The 15,428-nt window shown below is 50.0% G+C and overlaps 2 protein-coding genes across 2 annotated transcripts; one reads left to right on the forward strand and one right to left on the reverse strand.

Annotated features, from left to right (window-relative positions):
• Positions 1–966: 966 nt before the first annotated feature.
• On the forward strand, positions 967–6,204 carry LOC34621217 (ATPase family AAA domain-containing protein 3). Its single transcript, XM_022734441.2, has 12 exons — positions 967–1,069; positions 1,370–1,506; positions 1,752–1,879; positions 2,207–2,318; positions 2,750–2,883; positions 3,071–3,194; positions 3,376–3,450; positions 3,650–3,706; positions 3,996–4,213; positions 4,524–4,836; positions 5,295–5,522; positions 6,034–6,204. Exons 1-12 carry the CDS (start codon positions 967–969, stop codon positions 6,202–6,204), a joined length of 1,800 nt encoding a protein of 599 aa, XP_022591349.2.
• A 2,954-nt stretch (positions 6,205–9,158) lies between these two features.
• Positions 9,159–13,990, reverse strand: LOC34621218. Its single transcript, XM_026336572.1, has 10 exons — positions 13,899–13,990; positions 13,611–13,674; positions 13,359–13,437; positions 13,124–13,216; positions 12,846–12,910; positions 12,547–12,685; positions 12,085–12,119; positions 11,645–11,733; positions 11,074–11,538; positions 9,159–9,357 (listed from the first exon to the last, which is right to left on the reverse strand). Exons 1-10 carry the CDS (start codon positions 13,988–13,990, stop codon positions 9,159–9,161), a joined length of 1,320 nt encoding a protein of 439 aa, XP_026192357.1.
• Positions 13,991–15,428: the final 1,438 nt, after the last annotated feature.

A 15,428-nucleotide genomic window follows, 5' to 3' on the forward strand; every position in this document is an offset into this window, starting at 1 on the left:
TTGTTTGCACCGTCCAGAATCGTTAGCTTCATTTTTTAAAAATCGCTACAATAATCGCTACAATGGGTCCACACATTGCAAGCCTGCCTCGGTCATCGCTCTTCGCTACTGGCTCGGGCGGTACTTGGCAGCCTAACGGCTCTCGCCGCCTTCCGTATCCACTACACCCAGAAGCCCTCTAAGAAATTATAGAGGCCCGTCTAGTAAGAAATACGGAGGACTGAATTTCGGTAGATGTACAGCCATCCCTTTTACTAAGTTCTTTGTATACCCGTGGGGAGAAGCGTTAGTAAAAAGACGCGTCGGGCTGTTGGCAAATGGTGATTGCTTTCGCCCTAGAAGGACCCCCTCCAAACAGAAAAAGATCCCTCCAGGGTGCTTCCCTGAGAGTTCAAAACGCAACTTTCTCTTACATCTGCCACCTTAATTGAGGGTTCTACGCTCAAGGGGGGAGAACCATCGAAGGCCCTCAATGGGGCTTCTTCGCCCCACGCCATTTTTTGTACTTCCGCCAGCCAGAAACCGATTTCTTTACGTTGCTGAGCACTCGGTTCCCTGTCCTTCCCTTCTTTTACATGAACTCTGCAAAAAGTGTTCGTTGGTTTCCTGGGGGAGAACCCAGTGGTGGGCAGAGCATTGTGTTTGTAGTCGCGGCAGTTCATGAGCAAGCCTTCCACTTTGAATCATATTTCTCGGGAACCAGTGAAAGTGGCTTTCATTGTATTCTGTCCATGTTCACTGGTTTCCGACGGAGAGGACCAGAGGGAACACACAGCTTACCTGCCAATACACTCAATCGTTTTCCGCATGTGCCGCCGAATTGACCTTATATTGATGAATTTTAAATCGCGCCAGCAGTGGCCCAGGAAACCGGCGCGCCTGTCTGTAAACTAGGGAGCCTCAACAGTCGCAGATTCATCATACCCTCCCATTCCCCTTTACCCCGTTTCCCCGCGTCCCACGAAGATGTACTTTCCGTCTTTCGGCGGATCATCCGCCGTTCCATCGGCAGCTCTGCCAAATGCAATTCCAAAAAAAGGCGAAGAAGGCGAAAATATTACGGGGAAATGTGTGTTTATCGTAATTGCTTAATCCTTCAGCTGGACTCGCTCCCTGCTCAGTTTCATGAGACGTCACAGGACGCCCACCGGTTGCTGCTGTTAGCTTCCCCGCATACTTTACCTGCATGCCTGTTAGGGCGTTGTGAACTTTAAGCACTATTTGTTCTGCGTTCTCGCGCACATGCCCTACTGTTGCCCACTCGGTATCCTTTAACCCGCTTTTGCGTTATCTGTATCTCCGTCGAGTTCCTCCGCCTTCCACTCGAGAGTGATTTTCTTTTCTTTGGTACTTCTGACTTGCCATGCAGTTGATCCCACCGCACTGGAAAGGGGCGCGAAAGCCCTCAAAGAGTTGGATAGCAGTCCAAATGCCTCAAAGGCCTTCGAGGTTATCAAGCTGCAGGAGATGACGAAGCAGAAGGAGCTTCAGAAAGAAATGGAACAGGCAAGGGGCTGCATAGATTAGGAACCTGTTGTCACTGCTCATGCCATCGTTTCTTGGTCACTTGCCAACCCTTTGGCTGCCATTTCCACTACTATAACTGCCCGTCACGTTTGATGTGCGCTTGCGCTGCTATTCTGCCACGCCTTAGCATGCGCATGATGCTGCACACGAGGAAGGCTGTGCATGCGCCAGTAGGGGAATTTCCTGCGTTCATCTGCCTTGTTGCTGTTGTGCCATTCGTCCAGATTTCTGCTGCGAGAGCCCACGCACAAACAGAGCGAACCAAGGCTGAGGGTGAGGAGCGGCGCAAGACAATCGATCACCAGCAAGAACAAGAAAGGCGCACTGCCCAGTATAAGACCAGACTGGATGCGTAAGCCGTCTTTTCTTAGCACTTTGCGAAGCTGCACTGCACTACGCAGGCTTCAGCGCCTCGCATTCGTGATGAGCGCTTACGCGGGTGGGGGAGTTAGCAAATCGGCTTGCATGTGAAGCACCAGCCAAGTGCCTAGTGGCACGTGCATTTTGAAAGTCTGTAGTGGGCGTTTGTCCGCGTGAGACTAGGCAATACGTCTAGTTTCGCTTTGAGGTGCACCAGGACCAGGATTTATTTTCGAAGCAGTACGTGTCTGGCGATGCACTGCAGGTGCTTCACCCCCTGCAATCCTCTATTTGCTGTTGTTGGTGGGTTTTTCTGCAGTGAGTCCTACCAGAAGAAGCTACAAGATCAGCAGCGGCAGAATGAAGAATTCCTTCGCCAGCAGCACCAGCAGTTTTTGCGACAAGAGGAACAGAGGAAAAAGACCGAAGCTGTAGGCTCTCAAAAGCTTCATGAGCTGGGTGTAACTCTCAAGGGCAAACCTCTCTAGGCTTTAAAAAGCGCCGAGGCGAGACACGTGGGAGTGGTTTGCAGCCGCACAGTGGAGGCTCCCCGCTTGTTTAGTTGAGTGGTTCAGACAGGGATGGCGAGTTAGGGTCTCTTATGCACAAGGGGTCTCTGATGGAAGCCAACGAGGCAGCTGCCAGGTGACGGCATTCGGGGGTAGACGCGCATTTTTCAAGCTGAAAATGTGAAGGCGCTTCTACGTCGGTGAAACGCGGGGAGGGGAGGGGATGGGCTGTCGTCAGGAAAGGCGCACGGTACTCAATAGCATGTGCCCCCACAGACTCCTCCTGTAACGGTCGCTTGTGCGAGTTAGTTTTCATGGGTTTAGGGGAGAGTTGCTTGTATTTTTTTGGGTAGGAAGTGTTAGAGATGCGCCGTCAGCAGCTGCGTGAGGAGAAAGCCCTCGAACAGAAGCTCCAAGCAGAGCGCATCCGAGAGGAGGCAAAGGGCCGCATTTTGCAAGAACGGGAAAACATAGACGTCCATCTGAGGTAATGCACCTGGCACTCAGGAGAAGCCGTCTGACTCCTCGTGTTTCACGCTATGTTCGCTAGGCGGAGCCCCTTCTCCTTCATTTAAAGTGGCACCAGCGCTGTGCGCGCGGTGGGCGTTGTAATACTAAAGCCATTTGCCACAGCTTCTGCATGTGAGAGGCCCCGATGTGCGTATTTTCCGCAGGGCGATGCGTGCAAAAGCCGCGGAAGAGAGGAAGACGAAGCTAGAGAGTCTGCAGGCAACTTTCAGCTCTGTGGGAGCTGCGTTTTCGCATTTAATGACTGACAAAGCACAGCTCACCACTCTCGTGAGCAGCGCAATCTTAGTGTACATTTGATGGCTAGTAGCGCATCTGGAGGACGCTACGTGCATGTGCACCGAAACAGCCATCGGCATAAGGGTCAAACCAGCGAAGGAAACTTAGTGGCTGGACGTTGTGCTGGCTTTTAGTGGCATGGCGCTGGCATGTCTCTGTGTAATGCTTGCAGGTGGGAAGCGTCACCGCTTTGGCTGCCGGAATTTACGGAGCACGCGCCGCAGCCTCCATTGGTGGCAGATACGTTGTGCGCTACATGATTTGCGGTCTAGGGTGGATGGTCTTGATAATGTAGTGTACCGTTGCATTAGCGTTTGGCGCGAGAGTAATTGACGCCATGCTTCTTAACCAGCGTTGCTTTGATGAACCCACTCGTCGTATCATCATGCACCTGTTCATCAGCTAGTTGCTTGCTTCGCCTGCGTGTCGCGCTGTTTGACTTGTAGGAAGCCCGTATGGGCAAGCCACCCCTTGTTCGAGAAACTTCCCGCTGGACGTTTGCTGTGAGTTTCCGATGAGGGCTGCGTGGTCAAGTTTGGTGCATTGGTACATCGTGCATCTGCCGTAGAACGTAGCTTGTTGGCTCTGTAAAACGCCGTATGCGCATCTGTTGCCTTTCCCTACTAATGAGGGCTTGCGCGGCGTCTCTGCAACGCCGTGTGGGACGACCCATCCTTCTTAATACTTGCGTGCATCCAATTTTCGAACGATGATCCCCCCATGGAGAGCACCGTCCTGCTGAGCGCACGCGTCTTTCCCTTTAACTCACTGTTTGTTTGTGTGATGCTCCAGCGATCCTTCTTTTCCCCTTTACGCTTCCTGAGAGGCTCTCGCGGTCCTGGATCTGCGTCCGCGGCATTGGAGGAGCGTCTAGTGCTGGAGCCAGAACTTGCGGAGCGTCTTCAATGGACCACCAACTCGCTCCTCACTACTAAAGCCCACAAAGTGCCCTTCAGGCACCTCCTGCTGCATGGACCTCCGGGGACTGGCAAAACGCTTTTCGCACGCACGTAGGAGGCCGTTCGAAAGGAACGCGGGGCCAAGCGTTGCTTTTCAAACGCAGAGGGCAGCATGCAAGCAAGAGCGGCGGGTGGTGGTTAGACGGCGTGGTGTCTGTTGCTGGGCGTTCCGCTGTGCGTGTCCATCCTTGTGGCATTGGGACCGAGTGTATTATTGCCTTGTGCCTTTCTGCACGTGTGTGCATGGCTTGCCGCTACGCCCCTCTCATGGCTTTTGCGTTCCTCCATGTGCAGCGGCGTTCTTATTGGGGACCCTCTCGTTTTCGGTGTCTGGCTTGCCGTTCTTGTTTTCTGGCTTCAGTTTGGCTCGGTCCTCCGGTATGGACTACGCGATCATGACTGGAGGAGATGTAGGACCGTTGGGTCGGGACGGCGCTTCTGAGATCAATAAATTGTTTGCATGGGCAGAGAAAAGCCGGAAAGGATTGATTCTTTTCATTGACGAGGCAGACGCCTTCCTAAGGCAAGGACGAGCAGCAGTGGTCGGAGCAGGCTCGGAGGGGATGAGTGAAGATTCAAGAAATGCAATTTCCGCCTTCTTGCATCACACAGGCACGGAAACCGACAAATTCTGTGTTGTTCTCGCTACCAACTGCAGGGAGATCTTAGATCGGGTCAGAAAACTGCAGTAACATTACCGCAAGTGTAGACAGAATTGATATACGCAGCAGGAGTTGCAGCTATGTGTATCGATGCTCTTTTCGAATTTTTTTGAGTATAATGTAGTATAATGCAAGATCAGTTTTGAAAGTGCTGTTTGGGGTAGCAACTCGCTGTCGGTTCAAGCCGAGTGGCTTGTTACCGCCCCCTGTTACTTCATGTGTGCCCAGTAAAGCTTTGATGAAGCCTTTGTTTTCTTGCAGTATTTGTTCTTGGCAGTCGTAGAAACCGCAAACTATCACCTCTTTGGCTCTCAGCTCACTTTTCCTATTCTTTTGCCTGTCTTTGCGCTTTTCCTGCGTTTTTGCAACGAGGCTGTCTGTTGCTTTGTGAAAGCCACAAGTGTGTTATGATACATTGTGTAGAATTTGCAGTGCCCCCTGTCGCCTTGCCATGTATCGTTTGCACTCAGGCAGTGCTGGACCGCGTTGATGAGCAATTCGAATTCCCCCTTCCTGGGGCCGCCGAGCGACTGCGGATGTTACAGCAGTTTATGGACCGATACCTGCGAGGGATTGGGGCAGAGGGGAAGGACAAACAAAAGCTAAAGGGAATTGTTATTGATGAGCGGATCGATGAAGCTTTTATGCAGATGGTTGCGGAAAAAACCGAGGGATTTTCAGGCAGGCAGCTCGCCAAGGTACACTACAAAAGGATTGACGAGCTTTTCGCAGTGTTTTCTCTGTTGTACACCATTAGAGTGGCTATAGCCCTGCTGAAATTGGCATATATGGAAATGTATAGGTGTCATATGGATGGACTTCCAGCAGCTTCATCTGTCACATGACAACTGCTGCGCCATAGCCAGTGGAAGTATCTGCATCCTGAAATTCCCTAAGGTTTACTGCATTTGCCTATATGGGAGCTGTAGCCGCGTTTAACAGATCTGTGAACCGCTGAATTTTGCATTGTTCATTGAGTCTCTATGAGGGTGGCTAGATGAGAGATGTTCTTGCACAAGGAGTTGAGCCTCCGCTGCAACGGTGCTCCGAAAGTGAAGTGCAGCCGCGTGGTTCATGTTATTGTTTGGTAGGTGTTGTTCGCAAAGCGCGAGCACACCCATTCGGTGCTCCCTCGGAGCAAAATGCATCTGGGTGTATCCTAACACGTGACTGCATGTATGCTTTTCTTTGGGCGTTGTGCTGTTGCAGCTCGTACTGGCGATGCAGGCTGCCGTGTTTGGATCCGGGACAAATACGCTCACACGGGGCGTTGCTGCTGCAGTGTTGGACTGGAAGGTAAAGCACTTGGCGGAGGACGTAGAGATGTTTGATAGACAGAGGAGAGAAGTAGAACTAAAACGGATGCACATAAAGGAGTGATTGTCAATTAAATCCTCTTTCTTCACCCTAGAGCACACGCCGGCGTACAGTCTGCCTAGCCACCATACAGGAGTACACGGACTGGCAGCAGCTGTTGCATTTGCTGCCGCTGCAACTGTAGTCGCTTCCGTTGGTCAATGCCCCAGAGATGATTGCCTCCGTTTGTAGGCACCTTTCTGCATCCGCCGTTTTTCAGACCTTGAAATTCAATATGCAGTTGTAATCCCCGACGCATTTAATATGGACTCGTTGGCTCATAATCTAGCTGCCTAGCTAAGCTGCGTGCGTGTAGCCTAGTGTCCAAAGACTCTCAATCTCAGTCACGTGTGTGGAGATGAAAAGCCCTGAGCCTCTTCTTCCCACTTACTCGCAAAACCGTAAGACCTGAGGGGGTTACTCACTGCCGGTAGCAGGTATAGAAGATGGGTGCTCTACAAGGCTAAAGATCCCCTAACGTAGTCCTCCTTTCCGAAGTGAAGACTTCAACTGGGTACACGCATACACTCTGGGTGTGTGCATATAAATTATTCTGTATAAAAATCTGTACTGCATTTGCGTAGCGAAACTGTTGCTGCCTCTTCGGCTCAGCAGCAGCTACGCCTAGGGCGCTGACGCTCAATGATTTGATGATGTGAGTGCGTCTGAAAGGAGACAGCACTCGGGCTCTGCTTAGTTGGAGCAGCTGAGTACTGCTGCTCGAAAGGTGAATAACGAGACTCTGAATCAGGCGTCCAATTGTACTGAGTCTGCGAACAAGGGTTGACAGATATGTCGGATAGGGTGCAAATTAATTACGGGGCTCGCTAAGCATATGAATCAATAATGTGACCATAAGAGGTAGCGCCCACACCGAGTGTAAGGAACTTGCACTTGTATCCGCGTTGTTTGCTAGATCTAAATAGGCGCACCTTTTACCTTAACACGCCTGTACGAAAGAGCATCGTGTGTTGGATTTCCTACCTGAAAAATATAAGGCAAAGACTCCTTGATGCTAGCGTACATAGAGGCTGCTACGAGTCTGTTGATGTGTTCTGTGTCAAGGGGCTCCTGGATAACCGCGGGGGCGCCATTTGCTGAAGTAAGATGGCCTTCTGTGGCAAAGGGGGTGCAGCCCTTGTCATAAGAATATGACCAAAACACTGGGCCTGTGCTGCTGCAACTAGCAGCTCCTGAGATAACAGCATCAAAAGCACCGCACAAGGACACTTCGTGGCTGTCAATATGCAGAGCAAAGCAAGGAATGCAGCTTGGCTTCAGTGGGAGAGGCCGCCAATTTGACTAACTGAATCAAAAACCATCTAAATTGCGGAGTGTAAGCATGAGCTAGGAGACTTCGTACAACAGCGTCGGCTGCCGGTGGGGGAGTTGTTGGCGCCCTGCCATCACTTGTGTGGTTGACTGATGACGCGGGAATACGCTGGTTAGAGGGACATTAACATGAGGAATGATTCATTATATACACGGAAACGAAGGAAGGACGCAGAAACAGGGTATTCAATAGAAAAGATCATGGTGTAAAACGGCTAGTCACACAACAGTCGGCAGAGCTCACCTGAGAACTGCGGCTGCATCGTAAGAAGAGTGACAAGGGCAGAAATAAGAAGAAAGGAAGTAATGCTCTGAGGGAAAAGCGCGGATTTGTGCGCAGTGAGTCGCTTCACTTGGGGCAGTCGCAGCCGCATCAAGCTCAACAACCACAGAGGCGATGCAGCCGCCACGCCCCAGTATTCAGTGGTGCATGACCGGGGCAGAAGCCGACGGGGGGAGTCGCTGCCGCACGCTTTTTCTTCACTAACCACGTGTATAAAGAGCTGCGTTCTGATGTCTGGTGTCGCTTACCGTCTCACTTGAGGTGTTGTATAGGTGAGAATCCCAGCGGAACGAGCCAGGGCTGGCGAGGCATCGATTGACACCGAGAGAAAGCGCAGCTCTTGGTGGACCGCTGCCTCAGACCATCCCATTTGTTAGTTGCACCTGCTGGTTGCTTAGTTCATATTTATCAAGGTTCTCTCGTGCATCGGCGAGAGGTGGGTTCATCATGGCTTGTTCGTCATGGATGGACGTTTGTGTCATTCTCCCACAGCTGAGTTTCCGAATTGGCTGCGCCTCTGCACGTGTATAACTCCCCTGAATCTGCTAGTAATAGTCCATTTAGAGTCACGCGGCGCAAAATTAAAGTCTTCATCCAATGTGCTGCCCCATTGTTATTCTATACTTTACACTCTGTTTCATGCCGAGTCGTTTCTTTACTTTTCGTGCTGGTGGCTACAAATTATTTGCCAAGGCCCAAGAGCCAAAATCCCTTTCTCGTCGCTTGAACTAGATGATTGGTCCGTTGAATTCGTATTATGTTGTATGTTAAATCGCTGTTGTGCCCATGATATAACGAAAACCTCCCCGAAGACTTGGACATCAATCGTTTATTCTCTCGGCCCGCGTAGCCCAAAATCCTCATCCATGAACTTCCTGTATACAGTCCCGCAATGTTCATTTCCTAGGACTCGTCCAGAACCGTCCATCAACTTGTGGGCATAATTGATCAGCAGCTTCTTCGTCAAGCCATCGTGCACATCTGGGGTCTCCATCGGGCTATTTCTTATTTTTCACAAGTTATCTCAGTTCCTGTGTGTATTTTGTTCAAATCATCCGGTCGCTAATAAGCCATTTATGTGGATTTGGTTCCTCCGTAAGATGGCCTACTGGAAGCGTACTTGCCCCGGGGTTTGTGCGGCTATCGCTTCTACTTTTTTCTTATGTTCCTCCTCCTTCCTATTACAAGTGCTTACGTTAGCTGTTCCTAGTAGCTTAACTAAGAAAACGAGTTGACCTCCCAACACAGACCTACGTTGCCTCATGGGTGGAATCATGACAGCGAATAAGATGCCGTATGTTTTGAATGCAGTGACACCAAACAAGCAAAAGGTGCTAGCGGGTAAACCCATTGCTCTTTTGATTTAGGCAGACCACGGCTCTAAGAGTAACAACTGTCTGCCACGTTCAGGATGAACATGTGATCTGCCAGACTTCCTAGATGCGAATACTCGCGGGCTGACTGCCCTAAAATCCAGAGAGAACTGCCAGCGCATCAGAGCTGCCAGCCTGCAGCCACACTGAATTCTATAGCTACTATCTGTACGCAAGCAATGTGGCAATCTCTGGGGGCAGAAACATTTTTCCGTATACTTTAATGTAGATCCCTATGAGGATGTGTGAAGGTTTTCAAGACAACTACGTGATCACTCTTAGTGACCCTATTCCAGTCACGAGTTTGTCGGCAAAAGAACGGCAGTAGTCAATAGTTCACTCTCAGGTTGCTTAGAGGGGAGGCGAAGGTAAACGAAATTTGGCCCTCCCCGCACTCGAAGAGCCGATATGCGTTACTTCAATATGGGCTTCCTACTTGCATACATTGCTACCTTTTTCATACACACGGATGTGACAATGTCCTGAGATGTGCAGATATTTTTCTCGAGTAAATCATTTTGCTTCCTAGTGCAAAAGTCCAAATACGCGGACCCTGCCGTCAACATAGGATAATAAACTTAGGTTATCACCTTATAGCATCCCCTTAGTACACAGATGCAACTGAAAGTAACGTTGGCGGGGAATTATTATGTCACAGGAATACGACCAGAGTCGTTCGAATGCAGGCGGAAGGAGGAAAGAGGGCAGTATCTGACGGACAGGATCGCCTGCATACTTTATCGGCTGCCAAACAGGAGCGTACCGCCCTTTTGCATCACCCCGTCTGTGCTCCTTAATTCTACAGTGTGCAGTGAGCTAGCGCTTCCTCAGCCATGCGCACACCTGAGTCTCGTGTTCCCACTTGCACGAGGCAGGACTTGACAACCTCCATACTAATGCTGCAAGCGCTATCCAACCAGTTCTGCCGCCGCACCTTCAACGCAGAAGCTTAAATGAATATCCTGCGTTCACAGCCGACTTAATTATCCTCTGCGAACACACTACTTAAAATATAGAAGGGTAGAGCAAATTGCACAAGTGACTCCCCCCCGATTATTCTTTCTGCACCCCTACCCTCCGCCACTTATGGCCTGTTAGTACGCAAATTGGCCCCATCCGCTCCTAAGCTTGCAATTCCATCAGACCCCGTGTTGAAACTAAATTGCAGGAGCCCCCTTCAAAGCCACTACTTGTCTACAGCATCCAAAAGTCATGCATCTTTGGGCTTAACAGGCGCATATCAATTGATTCTCTCCTTTTTATCAGCTTCTCTGCAAATGCATCACGAAATGCTCGCCTTGCTAGGTTGTCTGCTCGTAGTTGCGCTTTTTTCAGACGTGTGAGATTCGGCCATTTTTTTGCGTATAGTGATCATTCCCAGAGTGCTGTCGCGAGTATATCCAAAGAGAATACCGGGGAAAAACCAACGCTCCGCTATTTGAACGTGAGCCTCTGTTAAAGAGCCATCCTACTAATGGGTGCATACATGCTCCGAGCAGCAGATCGGGGATCCATCGCAATCAAATACCAAAAAATGGATTGGGCCGATCTATGAGAAGGCCACAGCGGCTGTCATCTACCCCACAACTAGGGAGTAGGCTTATTTCCCTGCCCATTGTGTGTACATGCACATTATGCATGCGTGTGCAGAGACAGGTGGAGTGACGTACACACACTGATACGCATACGCATCGATATGCCTTAGGAACAAGGGCATATAAACGCGTATATACAATCCACACCCAGCCAAATGGAGATGCACCCAGGCATGTAGTACCTACGGTGATCCAGCACAGGATGCAAAGGCAGTGAACCCAGAAGCTCACTCAGAGGCCCCGCATGCCTAGGTCTTACACACCGTGCAAACGACTTAGTACGTATGTACAGATAGACTCTAGCAGCGGCTTTGAAGGCCACGTAGAGATGTGCACAAAAGCCATACTCTTGCTGCTTCTTGCCGCCTGTCCGACCTGTATGAGAAATAAAGCTCTACATGTGCCTCCACCAAAGCCAACGTATACAAACCTACTTGCTGCAGTCATATTATCAGGACCACATTCTTCAAGTGTGCTGGAAGATGCCCCATATGTGTCTACATCTCTAGCTTTTGCAGAAATGCTCACTCCTCCTGACCCAAGCATCATGGGGCTGATGTTTATCGAGTTGACATTTTGTTTCACAATCCAGGCTTTCCTTGCAGTTCGCATCCGCTGCACTACTCGCGGCGGCTGCAACTCGTGGGTACATCTTCTTCTGTTGTTTGAACTACATTGTAAATGGGGATGTCCCGACTGCGATGCACAAGCAGATACAGCAGGAAGTTCCAGGACATGCTCAAAAAGGCCATGGGTTGTGAGGATGGTCCGCACGCTACTTGCGACCGCACACCCCTCATGAAAGCATCGGATACTGCTCAGCGTGCAGCTCTCTGCCGCATCTCCAGGATTTAAAGCAGTGCCTTCAGGGTTGCAGGTACTTGGGAAGTATGCTCTTCTTAATGAAGCTGTCGGTGAGCCAATATTGCAAGCAGTTCATAAGCAGCGGGGTCGCGACCATCACCACGAACTAAAAGACATACAGTCACCACCAAAATCACACAATGCAGAAAGATAAGCACACGACTGTCCACATAAAGACGGATGCCATGGACTAACAAACATGAAGTGACTGCACATGCATGGAGGAAAGCACGAGCCTCAATACCTTGACCTGCTTTCAGCGTCGTAGCATGAGGGCTGCAGAAAGAATCTACAGTGGCGTTGATGGCTACGAAAAAACAGACTGACGTGCCTCATAAGTGTGTGTCCCGCGGAATCCCATCGGTAAAGTACTAAACCAGTGCCACCAAAAGTGAACCCCACAATGAAAGACATGGGGAGGTAAGTTTAACAGCAATGACCTCCCTGCATTGCTCACCAGTTTGGCGTTTGGATTCGCATCCAAAGAAGCCCTGCACATGCATACTCATTGAAGCACACTCTAGAAAGCATGGCTTGCATGTCTGTACAGCCTCAAGTACGCAGGCAGCACCGCACAGCAGCCTGTTTTAGGTCAATGGCAGTAGTATGATAGCAAGGGACAAGGCATGAGCTGTTGCAAGGCCTGCAGTCCGAAGTTTACAGTAGGGTGTTGCCGATGAAGACTGCAGCAATGCACAGCCACAAGACTGTCACAGAGGGACTTTCTTGCAATTCAATCAAGCCATCAAATCATTTGTTGCAATCTTCCCTGCACCACTATCTCCTCTTAGCTTGCAAAGTCTTTTGTTTCAGATTATGTCTGCTTCAAATCGCTTTCCTTTCTATAGTCCTTTCCTGCCACCCACCTACACCCCCCTCATCCCCCATGCACGTGTGGCACTTGGACTCTAGCTCGTAGCCAGCTCACCAAGAGGGCCCTGGAATGCTATCATGAAGATGGAGGCACTGAGTTTCATGAGCAAGCAAAACGCCTGCCATGAAAGCGCTTGCGTAAAACACGATGACCACCGCGGGGGGTTCCCGTACTCTCCATAGTCCTGAAACGACATAGACCCGCCAAGGACAGCCGACATTTAGTGCAGGAATGCAATCAACTTCAGAATATGCATAGAAAACGTGTAGAAAACGCCAGCGCTGTGCGATTTTCCTCAAAGCATAGTTTCTCCTAGAGATACCCCAAGGAACGCGGTGGCTTACCAAGCAGGCGGCGCCCTTCAGGAAGCGGCGGGCAGCCCGAAGGAATACGTATTGAACGTAGACGCCTGCAATCAAAGTGCGCAAACACCATGAACCCTAGATGGAAAAATTGAATGTGCATCTATGATTCCCCACAGACCCGTCTTGTGCAGTTCCCGATGCTGTTCAAGTTTTATGCATCGGGTGCAGTGTATTGAGGTTCTCGGGGATAGGCCGTTGCGAATCATCTGCTGCAACCGGAGTACGTAAGGGACAAGTTTAAGAGAAATCAGATTTACCTAGGGTGGTGTCCACTATGATGTTAATCCAGTACCAAACGCAAACATCCTGTTTAAACATTGCGGCCATCAGCCCCGCGCCACCCAAGTTTACTGTGCAAACGCACAGCACCAGAGCCTAAATCGTACAAGCGGCGGTGCACGTCTTCAGCCCACACGTTAGCGTACAAAAACGCGGGCACGAAGACCCCCGTACAGCCTTTAAAACAACCTGAAAGGCTTTAAGAACACTCACGCAAGTGGATGAAAAAACCGCCCGATGCCTGCTTCGCGCAATCGAAAATAAAAACCTTCCATGTCCTTCTGGGCCGCTCCTAAGAGACCGTAAAAAAGAGGGGTGAGGCGAAGAATTGGCGTTCACTCAGCAGAAACCAGATGGATCAGCAGAGATCAAGCCCCATGAACAGAGCTAAAATCTACGGACATGAAGACCGATGAAACTAGTCGATGGTCTGATCTTAGAACGTGGGATTTAGGAGAAACGCACTCTCCAGCGCTTAGCTAGGAGCGAACCGAAGGACAATACACCCAGAAGACCCTGCAGCCACCACCTGAAACAGAACCACACACGGTATACCCTGGAGGCTCCTCACGCAGCGCACTCATACAGCAGTGGGGTCTGTACTGAATAGAGTTACGGCGCCTTGGGGCTGAAGAACGGGCAGATCAGGGCTTGCACAAAAAATCGGTGCATGAGAGCTTCAGGTTCATAGCGAGTACTCCTCAGAAAGGGGAGTACTGCGTGCGTGGGGGTTCAGGGGGCTGCGGAGATTACCCAAAGGCGCCAAATTCGCCCAAAAGTTCGCAAGTGCCCTCGATCTGGATGAACACGGGAGGGCCAACATCATTCATTGAGGCATCTGTCATTGTCCACCCGTAGAAATAGCGTGCGAGTGTTCGAGCTTCGCTGGGAGGCGGTGGGTCAGAGGGAGTATAGTTGATCCTACACTGCTTTTTGCTTCTGTTATTCGGTAGAGGAAATCGACGGATAACATGGATGAAGCGCCGAGTAGCACGCGCTGCTCTGCTCGAATATAGTTACCATCAGACAGTCAATGGGGACGAACGACGATACTGCGTTGATGGTTTTAAAAAAAGGCGCACGGTAACCCTCCGGCTAAACAAATGAGCATTGGCTTCAGGTTTATAGCTTTAGTTTCAGAAGCCTTTCAACCGGGTGTTTCTCGGCAGCAACAGGTTCGGCAGACTGTGGCTACGGGACCTTGCAATGGTTAGGAGATAAAGGTTAGCAGTTAGCCCATCAAGGCCCAGCACTTAAGCTCTCGTATAGGATTTCACGATAAAGTTATTCGAGACTGGAAGTGTGGAAATGGGGACTTAGCGGAAAGCCCGCTGCCTCTTCTCTTGTATGCTTTCTGCGTTTGCGACATGCATGCAGCCCTAAACAACACAGGCAGAGATTAGGGACAAAACTGCTAATCTCTGTGTAGTACATCGAAAATATAACAGCATAGTCATGGCACCGTTAAAGCTGCGAAGTCTTTGTTGCCGAAAAAGGTGGTGGTGAGGATGTATGTGCAGCTCCATAGACCCTTCACACTAATTTCCCTACTAATTGTAGTGTCATATGATTTATCCATTGAAACTCTGGGTCATCTCTGCCGTTTTGTCTGCTCCTGACCAACTAGTACATTGTGCTGTGGTCACCAAACGCGCAGTCTCAAGGTCAAGTCGAGTGAAGCATTAGTTGGACCTGCCAAAAGTCCTCTAAAACGGAGCGATATCTTTGCTAGTGCAGCCCTCATGAAGGGTTCATCGTATTTTGCGGCTTAGCAGTCACTCGCCGTTCAAAATGAAAATTCGACTTTTTACTTTGCTTAGTTACACTTCGGCACTTACTCCTAGTTATATTTGTCTAAGAATCAGCGATAAATTGATTACTTAGTACGGGCAGTGCGTAGGAAAAGCATCTTTTCCCCTTGTGCCAGAATCCTGAGTGATGAGAGCCGGGAGATGCGGTATTGCGCTGAAAGGCGTTATAATCGTGAATAAGCTCTTTGAGAAGCTTATGCATAGAGGTCCTCCTGTAGATTACCTAAATGAAGGTTCACGCTAAATGCCTCTCCAGGAGCGTTCCCCCGAGCTCCTGTCCCCTTAAATTCTCAATATTGCCGTGTATGGGCCTCCTCCTTAGCTTGAGGATCTAAACAGAGCTGACACTTGATCCGGCATTGCTAACGTGAGGCGAATGAAAGGACAGAGGCATCATATTCGTCTTATTTCATCATCTGACACAGTTGCCTGAATAGAGATACTCTATTTCCGTAGTTCTTTCTTGTAGCCC

This window comes from Cyclospora cayetanensis, unplaced genomic scaffold (assembly GCF_002999335.1).
Source record: "Cyclospora cayetanensis isolate NF1_C8 unplaced genomic scaffold, CcayRef3 CcayRef3_contig_135, whole genome shotgun sequence".
Taxonomy (NCBI): domain Eukaryota; phylum Apicomplexa; class Conoidasida; order Eucoccidiorida; family Eimeriidae; genus Cyclospora; species Cyclospora cayetanensis.

Bases quoted from the DNA above. Each gene is read 5' to 3' on its own strand.
- LOC34621217 (XM_022734441.2), top strand. From the start codon at position 967: ATGTACTTTCCGTCTTTCGGCGGATCATCCGCCGTTCCATCGGCAGCT. The intron at 1,507-1,751 runs GCAAGGGGCTGC...CCATTCGTCCAG, and splicing joins TTCAGAAAGAAATGGAACAG to ATTTCTGCTGCGAGAGCCCA. The intron at 2,319-2,749 runs GTAGGCTCTCAA...TTTTTTGGGTAG, and splicing joins AGAGGAAAAAGACCGAAGCT to GAAGTGTTAGAGATGCGCCG.
- LOC34621218 (XM_026336572.1), bottom strand. From the start codon at position 13,990: ATGACAGATGCCTCAATGAATGATGTTGGCCCTCCCGTGTTCATCCAG. The intron at 13,438-13,610 runs GTGCGTTTCTCC...ACGGTCTCTTAG, and splicing joins TCCTAGCTAAGCGCTGGAGA to GAGCGGCCCAGAAGGACATG. The intron at 12,686-12,845 runs GTAAGCCACCGC...ATGTCGTTTCAG, and splicing joins TGAAGGGCGCCGCCTGCTTG to GACTATGGAGAGTACGGGAA.